At 43.6% G+C, this 25,762-nt stretch overlaps 1 protein-coding gene and 1 pseudogene across 1 annotated transcript in view; both read right to left on the bottom strand.

The window, feature by feature from the left end:
- Nucleotides 1-25,762, bottom strand: part of LOC123275873 (uncharacterized) — a 39,145-nt gene that overhangs the window by 2,130 nt on the left and 11,253 nt on the right. Inside the window, exons 3-4 of the mRNA XM_070481278.1 lie at nucleotides 487-665; nucleotides 116-307 (exon numbers count right to left, since the gene is read on the bottom strand). Of these exons, the coding sequence (XP_070337379.1) occupies nucleotides 270-307; nucleotides 487-665 (217 nt within the window). The 3' untranslated portion in view covers nucleotides 116-269. The remainder of the gene's footprint in view (nucleotides 1-115; nucleotides 308-486; nucleotides 666-25,762) is intronic.
- Nucleotides 19,066-24,133, bottom strand: LOC123275869 (elongation factor 1-alpha 1 pseudogene; annotated as a pseudogene).

Genomic DNA, 25,762 nt, shown 5'->3' with positions numbered 1-25,762 from the left:
GTTCCACATTATGATTTAGGAGCAACTATCTCTTATTCCTAAAAGGCTGACAAATCAAAGATCCCGTCCCTGTTTTCATGAGTTTGCAATTTATGTGTGAGATCAATGCACTAACCTTGCTCGAACATGGGTTTGCCAATTGTGCTCTTCAGGTTCCAGAGGTATTTAGAGGTGCTGGCAGGGAGAGAGAGGAATAGCCAGACTCTTGAATGCCCATTGGCTTCAGAGGGATACTCTCTTTCATCTGACTGGAGAAAGGCTTCTGTGCCTCAGGCAAGGGGACGAATCACAGCCCCAGAGTGCAGAGCTGCAAAGGGAAGAGAAGGATTCACAAAGTGCAGGGCCCTGGGGGTCCCTGAGCCTTGAGGGAGGTTGCTCAGCTGGAAGACTAGACACACAGGATGGCTCCTGAGGAACACTGGAGAGTGCACATCCTCCTGGGGCCCATCCTTAGCTTCAGTATGGGGTTACCAAATAGATGCTCACCATCGACGTAGAGGCTGTCGCTGTCCAGGATGAAGGAGCCCAGCTGAGTGCCCCCACAGGTCTCATGTCTCAGCTTCCGTGACAGCCCCTCTTTTTCCAGCTTAAGGCCCACAGTGTCAGGATGGGGAGTGAGGACAGTATCATCTCCGCCGGCTGTTGCATTTTTCTCAGGCCTGGAGCTGGAGGGACACAGGCATGGGGAGGTGGGGACTCCAGGCAGGGGCGCTGAAACGCCTCCCTGAGGGAGGGGACAGAGACGGCAGGAAGACTGATGGGCAGCTTGGAACAGCCTTGGTGCTGGGGGAGGGTTGTAAGTGAATAGGACAGCCAAGGTCCCTGAACACAGAGGAGGTAGCACCTCCAAATGTTGATGTCGGTGCTCAACTCTGAAAGGACGTTCATGATACGGCAACGCACACCCTAACAACAAAGCGTGCGGCAGCGAGCGGAGGCAGGACTCTGGGCACAGGACCAGGTGAAGCAAGGCAACATCAAGTTGCTTAAATTGCAGCTCTGCCACTCGATTTCTGCATGCCTCTGGGTAAGTCTCCCAACCCCTCTGGCTCCTTTTCTTCATCTGTCCAGTGAGGTGAGAGTACAGACCTCACAGCACTTAGCACTAGTAACTGTTCGATAAAAAGCGGCCATTTTCCTTAGGTATTAATAGGGCCCGCATTCTTGGTGTCAATGGACCTGGCAGGGAGAGAGACTGAGCCTTTTGAAGGCAACACTTAGGGCAAGCAGCCGTCCTGGGATGGAGGCGGGGATTGGGCTGTGTGGGATCTCAGAGCCAGAAACCTCTCAGGGCCAGTGGAAAGGGAAGACACGCTGCATCACGGCTGCAGGACAATGGCGAGGACCTTTGGAGCTGGGTCATTTCATCCTCAGACAAACGGGTTCATGATTGGGAGGTTCACGCGAGGGCTGAGGCCACCCAAGTGCTCATGCGGGGGTTCCCACGTGCTGGGGTCCTTCTCACAGTTGGGTGTAAGAAAGGGTGCGAGTCCTTTACCGCTTATTGTCTACATGTCGGGACCTTTGCTAAGCACTTTTCATTTCCATCCTCACACAAATTCCTCTCCCCAGTGAGAAGCAGAGTCTACTTCCCCATCTCTTGAATCTGGGCTCGGCCACATGACAGGCCTTGGCTAATGGATGTTAGTGAATGTGACGGAAGCAGAGGCTTGGGAAGCACGTGTACACTAGGGCTTGCCATTTCTTGCTGCTCCTGGAACTCGGAGCAGCTCAATGAGCCCAAGGTGCCCACTGGGGGATGAGAGAATGTGCGGGAGACCCGAGGTCCGCCAGCCAGCGGCCGACCGCAGGCACATCAGTGAGCCTCAGCTGAGATCAGCTGAGCCAGCCCCGGCAGGAGAACTTCCCAGCAGCATTCAGAACAAATCACCATCCAGCAGAATGTGGGCTAAATTTGTTCTGCAGAAAAGCAAACTGAGCCCTTCCGATTGACCGATGAGGTGGCCGAGGCACAGAGAGGTTTAGCAACTGGTCAGGGACACACAGTCTTGAAGCCGGGAACTACGATCGGAACACAGGCCTGTCAGACCCCCCAAAAACCATGTGACCACCGTGCTCTACTGCTCAGGAATCCTTCTGGGGGCGCGCAGACATAACTTGGTCTGTAGCACATGTCACATATTTAACACTCTGCTGGAATTAGGCGTGTTACACAAATGGTTGAGCTGGTCAGGACGGAGCGGTGAGGAAGTGGAGAGTGTGCATCATGTCTACAGCATGTAGAAAATGTGCAGGGTCTTGACTCACGAAACAAAGAATTCCTGAAGGCAGAATTCAAATTTCAGGACTCCAGTTTACATCCCATGACTCCAGACTCACATGGCAGGATTAAGGGATGGGGAGGCCCAGCCTGGGTCAGGACACAAGCATGAAAAAGACTCATAGACTTGACTTTTTTCTTCTTTTCTTTGAGGAAGCTTAACCCTGAGCTAACATCCACTGCCAATCCTCCTTGTGTGCTGAGGAAGATTTGCCCTGAGCTAACATCTGTGCTGATCTTCCTCTATTTTATACGTGGGATGCCTGCCAAAGCGTGGCTTGAGAAGTGGTACACAGGTCCACGCCTGGGAGCTGAGTGGGCCAGTTCACCGGAACCACAGACCGCTGAAGCAGAGTGTGCACACTTAACTGCTACGCCACCGGGCCAGCCCCCATGGACTCAATTTTAAAAATGAATGTTCAGAGCTGGGATACGACAGGTTCCACGGCATCAATCAAGCCTCTATATCAGGTTCCTGGAAACTCAGGGGCTCTCAGATCCACATTGGGGCCAGATGAGGAGACAGGGCTAGAGTCAAAATCATGACTAAGATCCAGAAAGATTTTCTGTCTGTTCAAATAGAACCCACAAATGTGGACATGTACAGACATTGCTACATCCATGCATTCATTCCTGCAAGAAGCATAAAGGGAGTGTCAACTAGGTACTCGGCGCCAAGGTGACAAATGCCTAAAGACTGAATACAGCAAATGATAGTAAATTCCATGAAAGAAATACTCAGGGTGATATGGGAAGAGAAAACCTGAGGGCCAGGTGTGTGTTCAGAAGTGCTACTTCATAGAAGGTGGTCTGGGAAGGTCTTTCAGAGCAGCTGATGGTTGAGCTGAGATTTGAACGGCAATGAGGTGCCAGGCATAGCTGCTCTGCAGGAAGAGGTAGGATAAAGGCCTGATAGAGGTTAGGACATTAGTAGAACAGACAAGTGTCTGAAGTGGTTAACGACAGAAAGAAACCGAGAGAAAAGAGGAAATGAGACAGCTATGAGGAACAAAGATTGGGAATGTGGAGGTCCTCACACACAGGAGAGACAAGACTGAAATTCTTTTGCCAAACGTTGTTTCTTTCCTCCTCTCCCTCTTCTCCCCAGTGCCTCCCAGTACATAGCTGTCTATTCTAGTTGCAGATCCTTCTAGTTGCACTATGTGAGACACGGCCTCAGCATGGCCTGATGAGTGGTGCCAGGTCCGCACCCAGGATCCAAACGACTGAAACCCTGGGCCACTAAAGCAAACCACATAAACTCAGCCACTTGGCCACGGGGCCGGCCCCCTAGACTGAAACTCTAGCCCAACGCTCAGCAGCCCTGCTATCTCTTCCCTCCAGGGCAAGGGCACCTGCTGAAACGACAAGTGTTAAGCAACCCCAAAAGGACTACTAAGGACAGAGGCATCTCATGAGGAAACAGTGCACAGCTACTGAGCCTCTCCCCACTCTTCTCAGGACAGGAGCATGTTGATCAATCTTTTAGAAGCATGTTTCAACTGAACCCCCAAGTAGGAAGAGAACAGAGGCTGTTTGATAGTAACCTCCTAGTTAAGCATCCTTACTGTAACTCAACCAGAGACATGCACGCCACACAGTGGGATAAACCCAGATTTTAAGGCAATATTCTCATTTTTCCTGGAGACATTAGTGATGCGGATCAAATTGAAGGCATTAACACCCTCTGAAAAGTTATCTACTTTTCTTCTTTGGCTTCCAGGATAAAGGAGCAAAGGCCCAGTCCTGATAGGTTTAAATTACTAATACTGGGAGATGTTCTGTTTCAGCTGACGCATCTCAGACACTCCAGGGTTCTGCAAGGGCACACACTTCAACCATGTCCTTGTCAGCGCTGGACATGCAGACTGAGTCACCTTCTCCTACATATGACCATCAGGCCAGGGAGACAAGTGTCTCAAAATGCCTGTGTGCCCCACTCTAAGGGTCTTGGCAGTAGGAAGGGCTAGGTTCCCAGCAGTCTCACTAATTCTAAGCCCTCAGAGACTGATCATGGAGATCAGGCTGATGGAGTAGATACAAAAGGTGTTTATTTCTCTCCTGGGCCTTGAAGGCAGTGGAGAGAAAAGGGGAAAAACAGTAGAGGGACAAAGAGAACACTCAAAGTTCATCAGTCTACAAATCTGCCATTTCTGTGCACAGCTTAGGTAATTTCCAGGGAGATTAAACACACACACACACACATGCGCACACACATGTGCACACACAAACAAGAACTTGCATACGGAGCGTCACTTATTGTTTTGGCCTGAGCGCAAAAGATATCCGGAGGATGTCTGGTTCCTGGATCAAGAAGCAAAGGGGAAATAACCCACCCAGTATCAGCTCTCCATATCGACAGACACTTGGCTTCAGATATTGAAAACAGTTCAAATAATTTATCTCACGTGCAGCATGTAAAGCCCGCAGGAGCAGGAAAAGACACATCAGAGAGAAAGACATAGCAGGGTGTGCCCAATATAGACAGAAAACCAGCATCAAAGCTGAGCTGAGGAGAAGACAGAGCTGGAGTCAGTCTACAGGCTCTGCCCTCAGTAAGGAAAATTTCTCCTCATGTAGCCACGGCGTATGCCCAATACTACTCTGCCTCTCAACTGGTCGAAACACAGTGGGGCATGTGCCAGACTGGCATGCCAGACAGGGCACAGCTAGAAGGAGAAACGAGGCATTTATAAGGGAGTCACAGTGCTGAGACCTCGCCCTTAGAACCCGTGATGAGAGCAGACTGGCTCCCCCTTCTTTCCACTGCTTCATTTCAGTCCCATCAAGGAGCTCTGGGGATGCTCCTGCCCTGCAGCTCTGCACCTGTCTCCCTCCACCCTGGTGAAAAACAATTAGGAAAACCTGCTTTTCCCCTCGCCTCTATGATTTCCTCTGGGTGTGAGCAGCAAGACGTTGGTGGCAGGGTGGAGGGTCAGTGAGGAGGAGCCAAGCCCATGCTGAGATAGAGCTCTGCAATTCTGTGTGCACGATTCATGTCCCTGCAAGGAGCTTGGGGTGGTGGTGTTAGACACTGCTCTGAGGGATTGGGCAGGTTTGGAACAAGCTGGCATTGGAATCGACAAAGGATTATGTAGCATAAACTCATCTGATGCTTTACAGGAAGGTAAAAGATAAACGTTAGTTATTAATGACCTGTGTAACATATAGAAGGTACTTTATTTATCTCAAATAAACATTCATTTATCTCAAACTTAGTTATCTCATACCTAGAACCTAACTTCCCACCTTCAAGAACTAGAAAAGGAAAAGAACATTAAATCCAAAGCATTCAAATGGAGGGAAATAATATAGACTGGATCGGAGACAAATGAAATAGAGAAAAGCAATACGGAAATCAACAAAAGTTGGTTCCTGGAAAAGATCAGCAAAATGCACAAAGCTTTAGCTACATTCACTAAGGAAAAAGAGAGATGACTCAAATTACTAAAACAAGAAATGAATGTGGGAGCATTACTATGGATTATGCAGAGACAAGAAGGATTATGAGAGAGTACGATAAACAACTGTATGCCAACTGATTGGATAACCTGGATGAAATGGACAAATTCCAAGAAACACAACCTACTAAACTAAATCATGACGAAACAGAAAATCTGAAGAGACCTAGAACGTGGAAGGAGATCGAATCAGTAATCAAATCCAACGAAGAGAAGCCCTGGACCGCATCACTTCACTGTTGGATCCTACCAAACATGTAAAAAGTAATTAGTACCAAACCTTCTCAACTGCTTCCAAATAATTGAAGAGGAGGGAACACTTTCTAACGCACTCTATGAAGCTAATGTTACCCTGATACCAAAGGCAGACAAAGACAGTACAAGAAAAGAAAGCTACAGACCAATATCCTTCACGAATAGTAATGGAAACATCCTCAACAAAATACTAGCGGATTGAATTGAGCAGCATATTAAAAGGATTCTACAGAGTAACCAAGTGGGATTTATTGCTGGAATGCAAGGATGGTCCAACATACGAAAATGAATCAGTGTAATAGATCGTATTAAGGAAATGATGTGGGGAAACCCACTAGATCTTCTCAATTGATGTAGAAAAAGTATTTGAAAAACATTCAACACCTATTTGCGACAAAAACACTCAACAAAATAGGAATCCAAAGAGATTTTCTCAACATAAAAAAAGCCTATGTTGACTTCTCAGCATAGTATCAAAGTCCTAGCCAGGGCAAATATGCAAGGAAAAAGATAAAGGCATCCAAACTGGAAAAAAAGAAGTCAAGTTCTCTCTCTTTGCAGATGACATGATGTCAAATATAGACACCCATAAAATTACGCATGCACATCCCCACACACAGAGAGAGTTAGAATTAATAGATGAATTGAGCAAAGTTGCAGGATACAAAATCAACACCAAAAAAAGTCATTTGTGTTTCTAGACACTAACAGCAAACAACTCAAAAAGGAAAGTGAGAAAACAATTCCATGTACAGCAGCATCAAAAAGAGCAAATTGAGGGCCCGCCCTGGTGGCGCAGCGGTTAAGTGCACACGTTATGCTTAGTTGGCCCTGGGTTTGCCAGTTCGGATCCCGGGTGCGGACCTAGCACCGCTTGGCAAGCCACGCTGTGGCAGGCATCCCAGGTAGAAAGTAGAGGAAGATGGGCACGGATGTTAGCTCTGGGCCAGTCTTCCTCAGCAAAAAGAAGAGGCTGGGCAGATGCTAGCTCAGGGCTAATCTTCCTCAAAAAGAAGTTTTAAAAATAAAATAACAAAAAAAAGAATAACTTCTTAGGAATAAACTTAAGCAAGCAAGAAAAAGACTTGTACTCTGGAAACTACAAAGGGCTGCTGAAAGAAACTAAATGAGACATAAAATGGAAAGACGTTCCGTGTCATGGATTAGGAGACCTGGTATCGTTAAAATGCCGATACTACCCAAAGTGATCTACTGATTCCATGCCGTCCCTCTCAAAATGTGATGATGGTTTTTACAGAAAACTCTATCCTAAAATTCGTATCCAATCTCAAGGGACTCGGCATAACCCAAACAATCTTGAAAAAGAAGACCAAAGTTGGCAGCATCCCACTTTCTGATCTGAAGACTTCCTACAAAACTACACTCATTTAAACGGTGTGGCACTGGTACATAGACTAATGGACAGAATCTAGAACTGAGAAGTAAGCACCCATATGTATATGTGGTCAAATGACTTTCAACCAGGACGCTAAACCATTCCATGGGGAAAGAGCAGTTTTTTCTACAAATTATACTGGGAAAAGTGGCAAAGTGAAGGCAAGCTGGGAGTTTTCCATACCTAAGGAGGCCAAGGCAGAATTCTTGAGATGGCACCACTCATCAGGGTGATGAGCCCTGGGGGGCAGGTAATTACATCGGATTCATTAGGCCACTGAAGGGGCAGTGTTTTCTTTTTTTCTGGAACAGACGCTTCCTCTGGCTATAGATTTTCCTTCCCTGCACACAATGCTTCTGTGGAAACTCCTTACGTAGACACACAAACGCCTTATCCACTATCCCGCTATTCCACTCAGCATGGCTTCTGATGAAGGAACTCACTGCACAGGAAATGGAGTGTGGCAATGGGCAAATGCTCATGGAATTCACTGATCTTTCCACGGCCCCACTATCCTGCAGCAGCTGCCATGACAGAACAGTAGAATGGGCTTTTGAAGACTGAGTGACAGTGCCCCCTAGGTGGCAATACCTTACAGGGCTGGGGACATGTCCTCCAGGAGGAGGCTCTATGTGCTCTAAATCACTGTCGTGATATGGCACTGATGTTCCCGTCGCCAGGACTCATGGGTCCAGCGGGCAAGGTGGAAATGTCAGTGGCACCACTAACTTTCAGCACTGTTACCCCTAGTGATCAGAATTTTGGCTGAATGTGCATGTGACTCTAGGTTCGGCTGGTCAAGAGTCTTCATTCCTAAGGGAGTTAGGCATCGACCAGGAGACACATTGATTGCATTGAACTGGAGGTTAAGATGGCCACCCACACTTTGGTCCCCACATGTCTCTGGCTCAACCGGCAAAGAATGAAATGTTTGTCTGGGCTGAGGTGATTGATCTTGATGCTCTTCCCTCCAAGAAGAAGTTGGACTGCCGCTCCACAGTGGGGGTAAGGAAGCCTATGTCTGGACGTCAGGAGATTCCTTAGGGCCTCATTGGTATCAGCGTGCCCTGTGATTAAGTCAATAGGAAACTACAAGACGCCCACCCAGGCAGAACTACTAACAGCCTCACCCTTCAGGAGTGAAGGTTAGGGTCCGCCAACCAGGGAGAGAATCACAACCAGTTGAGGGGCTTGCTGAGGGCATAGGGAATATGAAATGGGTGATGGAAGAAGGTACTTATGAATACCAGCTACGAAAAGGGGACCAGCAGCAAAAACATGCATTTGGTCGACACTTTTCTTTCTTATTGTGTCATGGTTCGGTTTGAGAGTGTGTGTGTGTGTGTGTGTGTGTGTGTATATATATATATATGCACAATGGATACATACAATGTATACATGTGTATATATGTTAAATTTTCATGAATGTAAACAAACATGGCATGATATGTGACCCACGCTGCAAACATGGGCCTCTAGTGGGTGAATGTCAGTGCGCTTTTGTGCGATGGAAGCCCAAAGACGAAAAAATTTATTTGCAGAGAAGTTTGATTAGAGAGAGCTCTGGGGGCTCAAAGTAGGCAGGTTAATATTAATTATAGTTTAATACTGAATATAATATTTGTCTTAATAAAATAGATAACTTTATAGAGAAAAAAAGGAAGCAATCATGAAAGAGTAAACAGGGGTGGATATTTTAGGAACCTAAACCCAATGGCTACTTCTTAGTACAGTTATTGCTTTAGCCGTCCGACGATATGTTGTATTTGTCCTCAAGGGAAATGTTATCTAATGAGAACTCTGACACATGCACAGCTTTTATTTCAGGAAAATCATGTTGGTCCAAATCACACTAGGTCAATGATGTTTGAAGAACAGTAGGAAAAAGAGACTGTGCCTGGACTGACAGGATCATTTTAGCCTTTGTAACAACAGACTCTACTGTGACAGCTGAATGACATTCACCCTTGGCAATTGTAATAACTTTATAAACTGCAGAGCACTTTACAACCATTTTCTCTTCTTACTCTCTTAAGAATCTTCTGAGTTAGGACTATATCACGCCACTTAAAATTATTTTTGAATAGATAATACATTTACCTGGTTCAAAACTCAAAATGTACAGGTGAGTATTCAATAAAGTAAACATAAGAGAATACGGTAAAAACAATATATATATATATATATATATATATATATATGAAGTAAAACCGTCCCCGTCCTGGGAGAATTCAAACAAGAAACACCATCCCACAGAAAGAAAGGATTCTTAACTCTGCAGTGAAAGGCCTGTGTTCACATCCCAGCTCTGCCACAGATGGGCTGTGGGACCGCGGGAACAACAGTGCTACGTGCCGCTCCCACTGAGAGCTGGCCTCCAGCTTCCTCACCTTGAAGATGAAGGGAACTCACAGTCTCACATGGACGGCAAAGATTACACAGGATAACGAAGGTGGCAGCGATCGGCACGAGATGTACTCATACATAAGGTGTTCAGATCGCATGAAACAAATGGACAACAGTACAGAGTAATACGGTAAAGTTAAGATTTGGTAGGAAAATGTCTCAGGAAAAGATGAAGTCTTCACGGCGAACAGGTGAAGTGAGCTGGCTTTGCAGGCTGGGGACGGTGTGGACTCCGGTGGGGGCAAGCCACAGTAGAATCGTGGTATTTCAGAGCTGAGTGACTTCAGTCATGCCCAGTGTGAAGCCACCACTGCTTAAGAAGCCCCTTAGAGAAGCGGTCCCAGCTCCTTAGAGAGACCTTGGCCAAGGTCAGCAGCTGGCTGGCTAGACAGGTTGGAGCAGGAGTGCAGGTGCAGCCACGCTGGTGTTGCCCAGGTGGGGGGAACACAGCAGCAGCAGGAGCAGGTGATTTTAACTGATAATTTAAATGATTTTAATAGTTACATACTTACTTTAGTGATTAGCAGGAGAAAGGTAGCCAGTCTACCAGAGCTGTGAGAGCACAGGGTAGGAGAAATGAGGTGGAAAGCAAGAATTCTTCATTGAAGGAAATGGGAAAATTTTGGATGTGCAAAGGAAACGAATGGCTCACATAATTTGCGGGGGGGGGGAGGGCGGTGTTGAATAATAAGATACCAAAATTTTGAGCTTAAATGACTTGTAGGCAAAAATGATGGTTTTTTTTTTGGAGAGGTGGGCAGGCAGAGTTGGAGGTGAAGAAAGTTACTTGGAACAGGAAGATGAGTAAACTGAACCTGGTTTTTCACGCTGAAACAAATGCTTACGACTCCAATTGTCACAGTTCTGAGAGAGAAGAAAATGGCTGTCACCTCATTTTTTTAATGAGGCTTAAGTGAATAGTTAAGTCCCAAACGTTCCAAAGTACAAATTGCGTGACTTTAAAATTCGGTTGGAATTCTCAATATTACCCTCTCATGGGATCCAAAGGGTTCCGAGGAAAAAAGTCCCCATTTTTCCGAGGAAAAAATACACACGTACAGTATTTTCTTCCTCTCTTTCTCAAGACGCCGTGCTTTCCCTCTGCGTTATACCTCAGCAAACACTTCCCTGTCCTCCTGCTCAGCCCAGGAACTGCGGGAGTGGCGCTGCAGGACAGGCGGTGACCGCAGCTGACAGAGGCCCCTAACTGCGAAGCTCTTACAAGGGGGGAACCTGATCATTCACTGAATTGTTGAGTTGACGGGATTCGTGTAGCTGGTTATAAATTGATCATCTAAATTCATTCATTCAAGCAGAAATCGATTTTGTAACTCCTTGAGAGTTTGTAATAATGCTTACCTCCCACTGCTAGCTGCATTCTCTGTTTCATAAAGCTGGTCGGAAACAGCTGGATTCAGGTGACCTGCTTGCTCATTAAATCTGTTACATGTTCCTTCTAGTAAATGATATTAAGCTGAAATGTCCTAACGCTGATTTTTTTCTTTAATTTTATAACAGCAATAACCTAATTTGTAACACAAAATAACAATCTCCTCGGATTACTTTGCCTTGTGAAAATATTTTATGCATTTTTCATTTACACAAAGGTAATGGAAAAACACTTAAACTATCTGTTATTTAAACCACAAGAGACATGTTACTGAAAGTCTGATAGCTACAAAATGATTGTCTCTTCACAGTCTTTACTTTATATCTGTAATAAAAGGCGGACAATTCAATTCATTGGTTAGTAAACTACGATAGCTTTTATTTTATTTTCTCTGCACTGCTAGAACTAAAATCTGATTGCTTTTTAAATTCATTTAGAAATAGACTCATTACTTTCCTTTCCTCTCTCTAACCTAAAATGTCTAATGTCCATTTGGAATCTCACATTTTCTTCATCAACAGAAGTTGTAACCTAATTCTAAATCTCATATTAAAAGAATCGTTTTCCAAGCTATTCTCTGTCTGAGTACAGAGGGTGAGTAATGAAATCAGAGCACCTGCCTCTTGTGCATGAGACTATTAAATACTTATTTCTAGTAACCTCCTGATTTCACTTCCTTTTCCTAAATAAAATTTAAAATAGAAACATCCAGGATGCCAGAACAACATAGGTAAAATATGTCATGAGACTGGAAGTGACCAATCATTTTTATTGCTTTAATAAGTGACAGGAGTTTCTCAGATCAAGGAAGGTAAGTGACTGGAGCCCAAATTCTCCTTCTTTTCAAATGCTCCAGCATCTACACAGGAAGCCACGCTCATCATTTTATGGCCTCAAAAGCTATAACTGTTAAAAATTAAGATAACGCTTGTTGACCTGCCTTTCCAATAGGAACCACCTTATGGCTGAGATTTTAAACAGGCTGATCAAAATAATGTCACTAAATCTGTAAACATACTAAGACTGAAGACTATTTTAGTATTAAAAACTGAGCTTAAGTATTTTTCTAAGTATTATCCCTAGCACTGAACTTATCATGTGATGTTATTTCAAAAGTTTACTTAAAAAAATTTCTAAAGACCATAACTATTCATATCACAGTAGTTAAAAACAGAACTTTAACATATTAAGAATAAACGGCTTTATAATCCTAATCTTTAAAAAAGTTCTTTAAGAATTAATTTTTATTTTGAAGTGCACGTCTCAAGGTCAAAACGAAGTAACATACTCACTCACTCCAAATGTATGTGGACTTCTTTGATCTAACACAGAGTTTTTTTTTTTTTTTAAAGATTTTATTTTTTTCCTTTTTCTCCCCAAAGCCCCCCAGTACATAGTTGTGTAGTCTTCGTCGTGGGTCCTTCTAGTTGTGGCATGTGGGACCCTGCCTCCGCGTGGTTTGATGAGCAGTGCCATGTCCGCACCCAGGATTCGAACCAACGAAACACTGGGCCGCCTGCAGCGGTGCGCGCGAACTCAACCACTTGGCCACGGGGCCAGCCCCAATCTAACACAGAGTTTTTTAAGGAAAAAAAAAAAAGAGGAAAGAAGAAAGCCCGCAGCATCTCTTAAGTGAGGCAGCCCCTAGAGTCTACCCAAGTGAATTACCCAAAAAAGGTGGTGGAAAGATAAAGCGTTAGCACCTTCCTTCTCCATCTCCCACCTGACCCTCCTCCTGAATGTTTTCCTCAAAAAAGAATGTAGAATCCATTGACAATTTCTTCGAAAACTTTAGTCTAGTGAAAACAGTAATACAACTCGTGTCCAGTAGGATATGAAGTAGAAGGACTCAGAGCTACATGCACGTTATCAGCAAAACCACTCAAGAAGTGAAGTGAAATACTATTTTCACTGAAGATCGGGGTTAGTTTCTTGCACGGTACAATGCCTACTTTATCTTGCATCTCCTACTTCACAACTTACCCTCCCAAACCTCATCCTGGTCCAAGACACAATCACCCTCCTCTACTTACAGCAGCGATGTTCTAACCAGTCTCTGGTCCCCCTTTGGTCACCGTGCCCCCAGTCTCCACACGCAGCCCGAAAGCTGTCCTCCAATGTACGTGATCACCGATCACTCCTCAGCTTCGGCAGTGCCAACTACGGAGGCCCACAACGCCTGGGCCCCTTTCCCACTTCTCCCTCACTCGCCTGGCATCTCGCTGCACCGTCCTTCTTGAAAGCTGGCCTCCAACAAAGATCCAATAACAGAACATTCAGAAAGGGAGTCACTGCATGTTCTCAAACTATTTTTCACAAAAGAAGGCAAAGAGAATACTTACATCCATTGAGTAAGTAAGATTTCTAACATGTTCTTACAGAGAACATGGACACAGGATCATGGCTCACTATTTCCGGAACATGTGAATACCATTCAGTCTCCAGGGTACTCCATTGCCTTTACGTCTAGGTAGTCAATAAATCAATAATAAACTATTTTTTCCTTATCACTCATAAAAAACTCTACTTGGTCTTCAAATTCACTCCCAGATTTCTGCCCAAACTCTCTGCTTACTGCTTGCGCGTGTACTCTGCTGAGAACTCCTCAGTGGTCCCCTTCTCCAATTTCCCTTTTCACTCCGTCCTGAACGCCACTGCCATCTTCTGTAAATGGTTCCTGATCAGGGGACACGTGTAGAAAGCACCACCCCTATCACCTGAAAATCTCAGTACTCACCCTGGCACCTGCACCGCATGAACACACGTCAACATACCAACAATATGATAACCCATGTTCTCCCCTCCTGCCACGCCCACGCTGCCCTATCTGAACGCTTCAAGTAAGAACGGAGCATTTCCTGATATGATTTCTCAGAAAATTTTAATTTTAATCACTTATGTGGTTCTCAGTTATTTCGTCACAGGAAATCTACATGATTTTCAGTAAACTGTACCTTGACCTGACTTGGTTTTTGTTGATTTTCCTCATTTTTTAATCAGAAATAATTTCAAACTTAGAATTTACAAGGATAGTAGCAAGAACTCCCTCATGCTTCCGTCTCCTTCCTCACTGTAAATGTTTTGCAACATGGGCTCTATCTACTCTCCCTACATACACACTGTTTTTTCTTTTATGAACCATTTGAGAGTTAGTTGCAGAACTGATGCCCTTCTACTTCTAAATCTTTCACGGTGAGCTTCCTAAGAACAGGGACTTCCTCTTCAAATTTCACCAAATGTCCCAGTAACGTCCTTTAGAGCAAAAACAAACAAATCCAATCCCAAAAGCAAAGAAAGAAAGAAAAGAAAAGAAAGGAACAAAGAGGAATTCCAGTCTGGGGTCCACACCAGGACCATGCACTGATTAGCTGGCATCCCCCTTCATCTCCTCTATGCTGAACAGGCCCCCATTCTCCCGATCTACAGTGCTCTCGTCATGTATTAAAAGTACAGCCCAGTCATTGAGTAAGATGTTCCTATACGTGAGTACCTGATTCAAACTGTTTTCTATACCCTAGACCTAAAAAGCATTTTACACTCATGAAGCATTTAAAACCCAGCTCAGAATACATTTTTCCAAAGAACTTTCCTTTGATTAGGGAGCACTGTTCATTGTTACTTATTTGCTGAGTGTTTTGTTTCACTGTTTAACACTCCAGCTTCCATCTGATTTTTAAAAACCAACTTTATTGAAGGATAACTTAGTCAAGAAATTAGACACATTTTGAGTGTGTGGCTCAATGAGTTTGACAAATATACGCACCCTTATAAGTACCACCACATACATAGAAGACACAGAATATTTCCATCAGCCAAAAAAGTCTTCTCATGTCCCCCATGCCAGCCCCAGGAGACCACAGATCTGGTGTGTGTACATCACTGTCAAGCAGGATCGCCTGTAACAGATTTTACAGTGAATGGAATTGGATAGTACTCAGTCTTGTATGTCTGCCATTGTTTGCTCAGCATAGTGTTTTCACAATTCATCCACGTAGCTGTACATATCAGTAATTCATTCATTTTTATTGCTGAATAATATTCCATTTTACGGATAATTTGCTTATCCATTCACCCGTAGACCGGTATTGGGATTATTTTTAGCTTTTGGCTATTATGAACAGAGCTACTATAAACATTCGTACATAAATCTTCACATGGACGTGTGCTTTTATTCCTCTTGGGGAAATTCCTAGGAGTGGAATTGCTGGGTCATATGGTAAGTAAGCATATGTTTAATTTTGTAAGAAACTGCTAAACTGTTTTCCAAACTGGCTGTGCCATTTGACATTCCCACCAGCAATGACAATTCCAGATGCCCCACAGCCTCACTAACATTTGGCATTCTCAGTCATTCTAATTTTAGCCATTCTAGTGGCTGTATAGTGGCATGTCATTATGGTTTTAATTGGCATTTCCCTGATGAAGGGTGGTATTTAGCATCATTTGACGTGCTTTTTAGCCATCTGAATATCTTCCTTTATATATTTTTTATTCAGTTCTTTGTCTTCTTAAAACTGAGTTGTAGGTTGTACTTTGTGTAGTCTGGATTCAAGTCCCCTGTCAGATACACGCATAGCAAATACTTCCTCCTAATCTGTGGCTTGACTTTTTTTTTTTAGGACGTCGTTTGAAGATGAGACGTTATCAATTTTGATGAAGTCAAACTAATTGATGTTTCCTTTTGTGCGTTGTACTATTTATGTCCTAGCTAAAAAGTCCTTTCCTACATCAAGGTCAAAAAGATCTATGTTTTCTTTTAGAAGTTTTACAGTTTTAGCTTTTACATTGAGGTCTATAATTCACTTCAAGTTAATTTTTGTGAAGAGTGTGAGGTAAGGGTCATGGTTCATTTCTTGTTTTTTCCTGTACAGATATCCAAATATTCCCATAGTTTGTTGAAAAGAGGACCCTTTTTCCCTTTTTCCCTTTGTATAAAATCAACTGAGCATATACGTGTGGCTTTATTTCCATCCTCATACCAAAACCATCCTAACTGGATTACTGTAGTTTCACAAGAAGTCTAGAAATCAGGAAGTGCAAGCATTCTACACTGTGTTCTTTTTCAAAAGTGTTTCGACAATTCTAGATCTTTTCATTGGCACATAAGTTTTAGAGTCAGCTTCTAAATTACTACCAAAAAAGCCTGCAGAATTTTGATTGGGATTGTGTTGGATCTACAGACCAACTTGGGGAGAATTAACACCGTAACAACACTGAGCCTTCTTATCCATGAATGAACATAGTAAGCGTCTTCATTTATTTAGGTCTTCTTTACTCATTCTCAGCAATGTTTTATGGTTCTTAGCGTTCAGGTCATACATAGATAAATTTTTTCCCTAAAAATAACATGTTTTTTTTAATGCTAAAATAAACTGCATTTTTAAAATTTCCTTTGCAGTTCATTGCTAGTATACAGAAATATAACCATAACTGACTTTTGCACAGCCACCTTCTAGCGGGAGATTCAGTTAATTTCCTTTAGTTCTACAAGCTTGCTTATCAATTCCTTAGAGAGAGAGAGACAAAACCATCATTTTCCTTTCTAATCTGTATCTCTGGGTTTATAGTTTTCATCAAATTTGGAAAATTTTCAGCCATTATCTCCTCAAACATTTTTTCTGCCCCTTCCTTTCTCTTCTTTCCTTCCTAAACTCTAAAAACAAATGTGAGGCTATAAGTATGGTCCCCTGAATCACTGAGGCCCCATTCTTATTTTTCCTCCAGCCTTTTCCTCCATGAAATTCTGCTTGGATACCTTTTAGTGCTATGAGTTCAAGTTCACTACTCCTTTCTTTTATAGAATATAACATCCTGAGAAGCCAATCTAGTGAATTTTTCATTTCATATATATTTCAGTTCTAGAAGTTCCACTGGTTCTTTTGCACGTTTTTCCATCTCTCTTCACATTTTATCCACATTTTTCTTTAAATCCTTGAGCATATTAATAATTGCTCTTCCCAAGTTTTTAGATGCTAATTGCATCGTTTCTACCCTTCTTGGTCTGTTCCTATTGACTAATTTCTCTCCTGATCATAGGTCATGTTTTGCGACTTCTTAGCACGTCTAGTAACTTTTGATTAGATGGCAGCTGCCGTAAACGTTAGGATGTTGATGTTTGGATTTTTCTGTCTTCCCTTCAGAGTGCTGAAGTTGTTCTGATGGCAGTTACAGGTGCTTGCGGGTCAGCTGATTCTTCGGAGGCTTGCTGTTAAGCTTTGCTAGGGAGATCTAGAGCAGCTCTCACTCTTGGGCTGGTGCAGCCCAACCACGAGGGGACGATCCTCTGGATCATGAGTGAACAGGACTTCCCTCCAGTCTGGCTGCAGGAACCTGAGTGACCCCCAGTCCAGGGGGAGCTCGAGAGTTTGCAGCTCCCCAGCAATAGTTCTCTGACTGCCCTTCTGGAGCTTCCCCCAGCGCACACGTGGATCACTCTTCTGCTAGTGACTCCAGAAAAGCCTGGGCACATTTCTGGACTTATCTGCATAGCTCCTCCTTTTCTTGGGTACCCAAGTGGCTTTGCAAATTCCAGCCACGTGGGTCTTCTAAGCTCCTCAGTGGGTGATCTCCAGGGCTGCCTGGATGCCCTCTCCCTGAACTGTGCTAAGGAAAGTACCTCCAGAAAGAATGCTGTGTGACTGCAGGCTCACTTTCTTTCTCTTCCCTGAGGGATCACGGTCCTCACTGCCTGTTCTCTAATGTCTGAAAAGAGTTGTTCCATAGATTTCATCGAGTTTTCTTCCCCTCTCTCTCTTTTTTAATGGTGTGAGGGCACATCCTATACCAGTTACTCCTTTATGGGCAGAGGTGGAAGTCTTCCTCCATTTGATTTTTATTTACTTATGGAAACATTTTGTCCAGGGACATGGACCACGTTTTATTCTTCTATTCAAGAGTGCACCTTGTACAGGACATTGCATACAATTGATATTTAAGAAATGACTGTTGACTGAAAGAATGACTTGCACCATATATTATATAGTTTACCTCTCGATGTGGTCAGTGTGTGAAATAATCTGAATCATGCATAGTTTTTACTGACAGAGCTGTCATATATGTTGCTGGCTGAAGATCAGTGTTAGACCTCTACACACAGGGCATCTTACAATTTTTCCTCAAATGATAATATACACCTTTATTTAAAGTAAAAACTCTAATGTTTCCCAGTGGCAGGGTCCAGCAGCCGCAGTTTCATCTTCTGACAGAGTCTGAAGCTCCACCTTATGCTACCCTTACAGCTTTTCTGGACTTTATACAGCTTTCGTACACAAACCTTCAGCTTGCCGTGTAAACATGTTGCTTCCCCCCCACCCCACTTTCAATCTCACTGGGCTTTGCTTGGGCTATTCTCTCTGTTCACAACCCTCTCGTGCCAGAGAGTCCATGAAGAATCCCCTCATTTCTTCAAGTCTTTGCTCATATCTCCCCATCCCAACAAGGCCTACCTGTACCTCCCATGGAATATGTGACTGCCCATCTCCTCCCCATCCAGGCCCACAGCCAGAACTCCCAATCCCTGTCACGCTTCTCCACTTTGTTTTTCACTGTACTGCACCTTTAACAAATTACGTGATTTACTTACTTAGGCGTTTTGTTTGGTGTCTGTCTCTCTCCGGCAGAACAGGTGCCCCACAAGCAAGAATCCTTGTTTTGTTCGTGTATGTATCCTAGGCACGCAGAACAGCACCAAGCTTAGTGCTCAATAAACTTTTGCTGAACAAATGAGTCTCTGCCACCCTCGCCAATGGCTACTACTACAACAAGCATGACTTCCATTCTCACAGCTGTGCAATTCAGGCGTGAGGAGGGGAGAAGTCCTAAGGCTCTGACATTCATACTGTGTCCCTGGTTCCATTCTAAGCTAGGAAATGCTAACTTTTTTTTTTTTCTCATTAAACTTTGTTTTAATGGGTCTCAAAATTCTGTGACAGATTTTTGGTCAAGTTGTTTCCATTAAAAAGTACTGATTTTAAAAACTAATAACTTAAAACTGCCACACAAAAAACCAAATGGTCCACAAAACATTCTCCTTTCCTTCTGAAGGTTTTATGATGCATTGTTATCATTAACCAGTCTTTTACTATTAAACTTAAATGGCCAATTGAGACAAACAGTTCTGAGACCGTTCCACCACTGATTAAGACTGGGGTGGCAGGTATTGGGGATACTATTCATTTAGCCTTCTGAGCCTTCTGGGCAGACTTGGTGACCTTGCCAGCTCCAGCTGCCTTCTTGTCCACTGCTTTGATGACACCCACAGCAACCGTCTGTCTCATGTCACGAACAGCAAAACGGCCCAGAGGAGGTTAGTCAGAAAAGCTCTCAACACACATGGGCTTGCCAGGAACCCTATCAACGATGGCAGCATCACCAGATTTCAAGAATTTGGGGCCATCTTCCAGCTTCTTTCCAGAACGACGATCAATCTTCTCCTTCAGCTCAGCAAACTTGCAAGCAATGTGAGCTGTGTGACAGTCCAGCACAGGCGCATACCCGGCACTGATTTGGCCTGGATGGTTCAGGATAATCACCTGAGCTGTGAAGCCAGCTGCTTCCATTGGTGGATCATTTTTGCTGTCACCAGCCACACTGCCACGGCAAACATCTTTGATAGACACGTTCTTGACATTGAAGCCCATGTTGTCCCCAGGAAGAGCTTCGCTCAAAGCTTCATGATGCATTTCAACAGACTTTACTTCAGTTCTAACACTGACTGGAGCAAAGGTGACCACCATGCCAGGTTTCAAAACACCAGTCTCCACTCGGCCCATAGGGACAGTACCGATACCACCAATTTTGTAGACGTCCTGGAGGGGCAGATGCAAGGGCTTATCAGTTGGATGAGTTGGTGGCAGGATGCAATCCAGAGCTTCAAGCAGCGTAGTTCCACTGGCATTGCCATCTTTACGGGTGACTTTCCATCCCTTGAACCAAGGCATATTAGCACTTGGCTCCAGCATGTTGTCACCATTCCAACCAGAAATTGGCACAAATGCAACTGTGTCTGGGTTGTAGCCAATTTTCTTAATGTAGGTGCTGACTTCCTTAACGATTTCCTCATATCTCTTCTGGCTGTAGGGTGGCTCAGTGGAATCCATTTTGTTAACACCAACAATTAGTTGTTTCACACGCAGTGTGTAAGCCAGAAGGGCATGCTCACGGGTCTGCCCATTCTTGGAGATACCTGCTTCAAATTCACCAACACCAGCAGCGACAATCAGGACAGCACAGTCAGCCTGAGACGTGCCTGTAATCATGTTTTTGATGCAGTCTCTGTGTCCGGGGGCATCAATGATGGTCACGTAATACTTGCTGGTCTCGAATTTCCACAGGGAGATATCAATGGTGATACCACGCTCACGTTCAGCTTTCAGTTTATCCAAGACCCAGGCATACTTGAAGGAGCCCTTTCCCATCTCAGCAGCCTCCTTCTCGAATTTCTCGATGGTTCTTTTGTCGATCCCACCGCACTTGCAGATCAGGTGGCCAGTCGTGGTGGACTTGCCCGAATCGACGTGTCCAACGACGACGATGTTGACATGAGTCTTTTCCTTCCCCATTTTGGCTTAGATTTTGCGGTGGTTTTCACGACACCTGTGTTCTGGCGGCAAACCCATTGCGAAAAAAGCAGGAAATGCTAACTTTTATGAGGTTCATGTAGAAGAGTGAGCTTCGGGTCTTTTCTCTCAAAATTCTATGACGAGACTAACCAAAGGTGGGCATTCTAATGAGGGAACTTGGCTGAACTTTAGGCTTTGAACACTGAATCTAGGATATAGCTGAGAGTGTAAGTACATGAAGTGGGTTAAGTGACGGAGTGATGGCCATAGTGAAGATTTACTGGGCTCCGAAATAGGAGAGAAATCACTGAACATGAGGCTCAACTTCTGTCATATCTAAGGAAAGCCCATTAAGGGAAGATCAATTTTAGAAAATGTTAAAGAACAACCAGGTTTAAATTTAGCACCAATACTGAATACTTATTGATTTTAAAGAAAAATATATACGCATATGCTATAATGCTAGTACCCCATTTTAAATAGAAAAATTACCATACATGACTCACCTTCTCTTCACTGAAAGAGAAATTACTAATCTTAAAAATGAAATTGTCTAATTGCTACTATATTTACATTTCTCTACATTTTATCGGTGCCAAAACATTTAAAATACATCCTTCTAGAAAATAAATATACTACAGAAGATAAAACTAGTTGAAAACACAACCATGTAATGTTTTAAGGCACTGCATTCCATTAGACAGAACCCAAAGTGAAGTGTGTACAAAGACACAATGTGAAGTTTATACGTGAGACTCTTCCCTTCTCTCCGATTTTGGTCTCCAGTGTTAATCTACGTGAAGTCAGCTCCCTAGCTACACAAAACATAACTTCTCAGGATTTCTTTGAATTGTTATAAGCAGGTAATTAAGTAAACTAAAAGAAGTCTAACTGAAAATTCAATGTGCAAGTAAGCCGAGATACACTTGATAACGATTCCATATGCTAATGGCCTTGGTGCCACGCCAGCTCTTTCCTCTGAAGTTCTCAGATTTCATCAATCTTTGTGGACTGGCAGCTCAGCAGCTCCCTCACCTTCACTGAGCCACAAACACGTCTGGGCCATCTGTGTCCTGAAGACAGGGGAGGACATATCAGCATTTCCCCTTCCCCAGGAATTCAGTTGACATTCTTTAGTAAAATACACAAAAGAACAGATTGCGCTTCATCTATAGGGCAATTTCACATTTCGCAAAGCTGTATGGTGCACAAATCTCATCCATACACATCTGAGGTCGTCAATTCATCATCTCATTATATCAAGAAAGAACAAACATTCAACAAATATATATTGAGTGCCTAGCATATGAAAGGAAGTACACTGATATGAACCCATTCTTTGCCCTCACTAGGCTCATATTCTATTAGAAGCCATGTGACATATACGCAAAGGAACTCACACAAACCCAAATATGATCACGTGTGTGATACATACCAAGATCTATAGCAGTATAATGAGCAAGAGATCCTACTCCCAAGTAGAATAGCTGGCTAAAATAGTAGAAATGTTATTTCAGCTAAACCTTGAAGAAACTAAATCCGTTTTTGTCTTTTGTTGAGGAAGCAGATAGGAAGAGTTAAACATCTCAAGTAGAAGGAAGGGATTAGGCAAAGCCAAAAACACACACAGTGAGTGTGCAAGGCCGTGAGCAGTCCAGACAGCGACAGCACTGGCTGTCTACTGCACAGCAACTTAAAACAAAGGCAAATGACCAGCCCGGACCAGATCACAGAAGGCTCTGACTTCAAAGCTGGGATTTATCCAGTAGCGTCAGTGGGGAGTCACCAAAACACAGCACCGCTTTAGGAAGGTTAATTTTTCAGTACACAGGACATAGTATAGGTCGAGAAAGCCTCGAGACAGAAAAAGTACATCCTAATAGTTTAACTGATAAAGCCCAGAACTAGAATGATGTCAGTAAGCGGGAGTGTAAGGTGATTTAATAAGTATCTTAAAGTGATCTAGAAAAGTATCTTATAGTGATCTACAGGAGATGAAACAGAAATGAGGAAATTTATGCAAATATAAATTAAAAAGAAAAATCTTCATCAGAAAGCTTATTAGAACAAGTACCTTGTAACCAACGGAGACAGGGGATGGGGTCTTTCTTAAAGAAGAATTCAAAAATCATCCAATTGGGACAGTTTAAGGGCTCATTTTTCTGGAGACAGATTTCGTTTACTCATTCAACAAACACTTATTGCAAGCCTACTGTGTACCAGAAAGCATCGTTAATTCCCTCAAGAACAAAGCAAACAACAGAACACGCAGGGGATTCACTGTTGGCCCTTAAGAAAGGCATCATCTCTGTCCTCTCTGAAAGAACTGGGACTTGTTCCACTGGAGAAAGAAAATGAGCCTCGAATTTCTTCCCATAGTCAGGTTTCAAGACTCACAAGACATAGCAGGTGTTCAGACTACAATAATGAGATGTGTTATTCCCAAATCTTAAAGCACATGCTGCCTATGCAAATTCAACAACATCCAACTCCACAAAGATGTTCAAATATGCAATTCCACTTAGACTACCAACTCTTATCCAAATTCTCAACTAGCTGTTCCTTGACTAAAAAGTTACATGTAACTTGATCTTGAGTGTTACCCATAAAAAATTATTAGCCCAGCAAGAAACTCCCAAAAGAAAGTCCCCGCTCTGACTGAAACAGTCTCTGCTATGCTTTAAAAAGAAGAAAAAAAAAACACACTTGCAAGAAAGAAATCGAAACACTCCAATACTCTTTAAGAACAAGAACAAAACAAATCAATAGCAGCCCTCTGATGACACCTGGTGGCCGCTTCTCACAGGAAGTTGCTTTCAGCATTTTAAAGAAATTATTCCAGGAAACGTTAACAGTTCTCAACCACTTCACATGCTATCTTGACTATGGGCAGCACACATGAAGTCTCTCCCCTCATTTCCCTCCTTTTTGTTCCAGTTTTCACTTATCCCAATCTTGTCTTCACTTCTCTTTTCATCTCTTCTCTCTTTTCTAACCAGTAGACATTAAGGCAGCTTGAGCTTGCTTTCTGTCTCTTTCTCACACCCTCTCTCTCTCTCTCACACACACACACACACACTCACAGACATCCTCTCTCACTGGTACAAGGCCACCCACACAGGAAACCACCTTCTCCCTGCCTCCATCCCACGCCATCTCACCCTTCACCCCTCCTAGACTTACCCAAATTAGTGGTGCGAGCAGTGTGCAGTTAGCACGGTAGTTAGCATGGTGAAGTCACAACAGGGGATAGTGTGCAGCATGGCTGGTGTGCACACACGTGCATTGATAAAAGCTCCCAATGCTCTTTTGCCCTTTCCCTGTGAGGAGCTCAAAAAAGGACAAACTCCAGAAGTTGTGGGGATCCCACAGCACAGGCTCCTCCTGGAAGGGCAAGGTAGGACAGGTAAGACTTCCTACAAGCCTATTGCGAGCTGAGCAAGACAGGAATAAACGGAAATTAGTGGACTGCTCAGATCTCTTTCTTAATCTACCATTTTCAATTGGACCTTTTATTGAAAGTATGTCTTATACGATTACCTGATTTAATAAAGTACCACCAAGTCCATATATAGTCTGTTCATGAGAAAACTGTAGTATTCGTTGTCGTTACAAAACACCATGTGCATAACCTAAGGGGAACCAAAGGGAGCTGTGCTTTATGTACTCCTCCTCTCACCACACTCTCCCATCAGAAACAGCAATTTGTAACAGAGACCACAAAATAAAGTATCTGATCCTACAAAGAAAAAAATCACTCTTCTATGAAAATGCTAACGGTCACAAGTTGAATAACTTCTTCCATGACAAAAGAGTAAAATTTAACACCCTAAAAACCATTTATTGGTAACATCAGAAGCAATTTTACCACAAATGGACGTGCAACATAGTTGTTTATTCACAACGGGATCAGCTCCTGAACACTCGGGTCCAGCCAAACCCACCTCCTCAAAGTGCCAGGGACAGGCTGCATTGCATTCCTAAGGGTAAGTCTGTTAACTCTACCTTCCCCCACCAGGAAAATGCCTGTGGCGATTCAGAATGAGTCCACAAATTCTCTGACACTCCCTTCAAAGGGTGGAGCCTAATTCCCTCCCCTTGGTGTGGGCTGGCCTTGGTGACCAAGTGCTTGCAAGGGACAGAAAACAGTGGCAGTGAGGGTTTTTGGCTCTGGAGACAGTCACAGAGGTGCCGGTATCCTGCTTGCCCCCTCTCTTGATCACTCCGCCCAGGGAAGTGGGGGACCTGTCGCAAGAACACTTCTGCAGCCTGTGCACATGGAGGCCCAGGGGGCAAGGAACCGAAGCCTCCTACCAAGAGCCAAAGAGGAACTGGGGCCTCCTGCCAACAGCCATGGGAGCGAGCTGCCTGCAGAGCAGCTCCTCCAGCCCCAGGCAAGCCTTCAGATGATTGCAGCCCCTACAAAATCCTGACTGCAGCCACAACCAACCGGGTAATGAGCCTACTCCACACCCTGACCCACAGAAACTGGGGGATAATAAATGCTTATTTGCTTTAAGCCACTAAGTTCTGACATAATTTGTTACACATCGGTAGATAACTAATATAATGCCCTCTCTCTCCTTTGCACCTTGTCAAGAGTAGACAGGGCTCAAGTTCACCCCTCGTTTGTATATATTTTACATAGATTTCCTTTCCTATACCCTCCAACCTTTAACAAGAATGTTCTATACTATCACAATAGTATTAAGGTACACGGGAGGAGGTCCATGAAGTATACTGGTTGAAGAGAAGAATTCCCATCAAACTTCTGAAAGATTTCAAAACTTAATAAACTGACATTTACATTTATGCCTCTCCCACTACCAAAACCACACTTGACACGGCTTACAATGAAAAACTGGGATACTAAAATCAAGAGTTATTAAAGAGCTAACTAACAAAGACATGAGGTAGAGAGTTTTAAATTTAGATTTGTATGGAATAAAAGAAATGTCTTCATGTTTCCTGAAAAACCTCATTTTGGATGAAGGCATTCATTCTTATTGGCCC

Source organism: Equus asinus, chromosome 12 (assembly GCF_041296235.1).
Source record: "Equus asinus isolate D_3611 breed Donkey chromosome 12, EquAss-T2T_v2, whole genome shotgun sequence".
NCBI lineage: Eukaryota > Metazoa > Chordata > Mammalia > Perissodactyla > Equidae > Equus > Equus asinus.
This window is presented reverse-complemented; position numbering and strand designations above follow the sequence as displayed.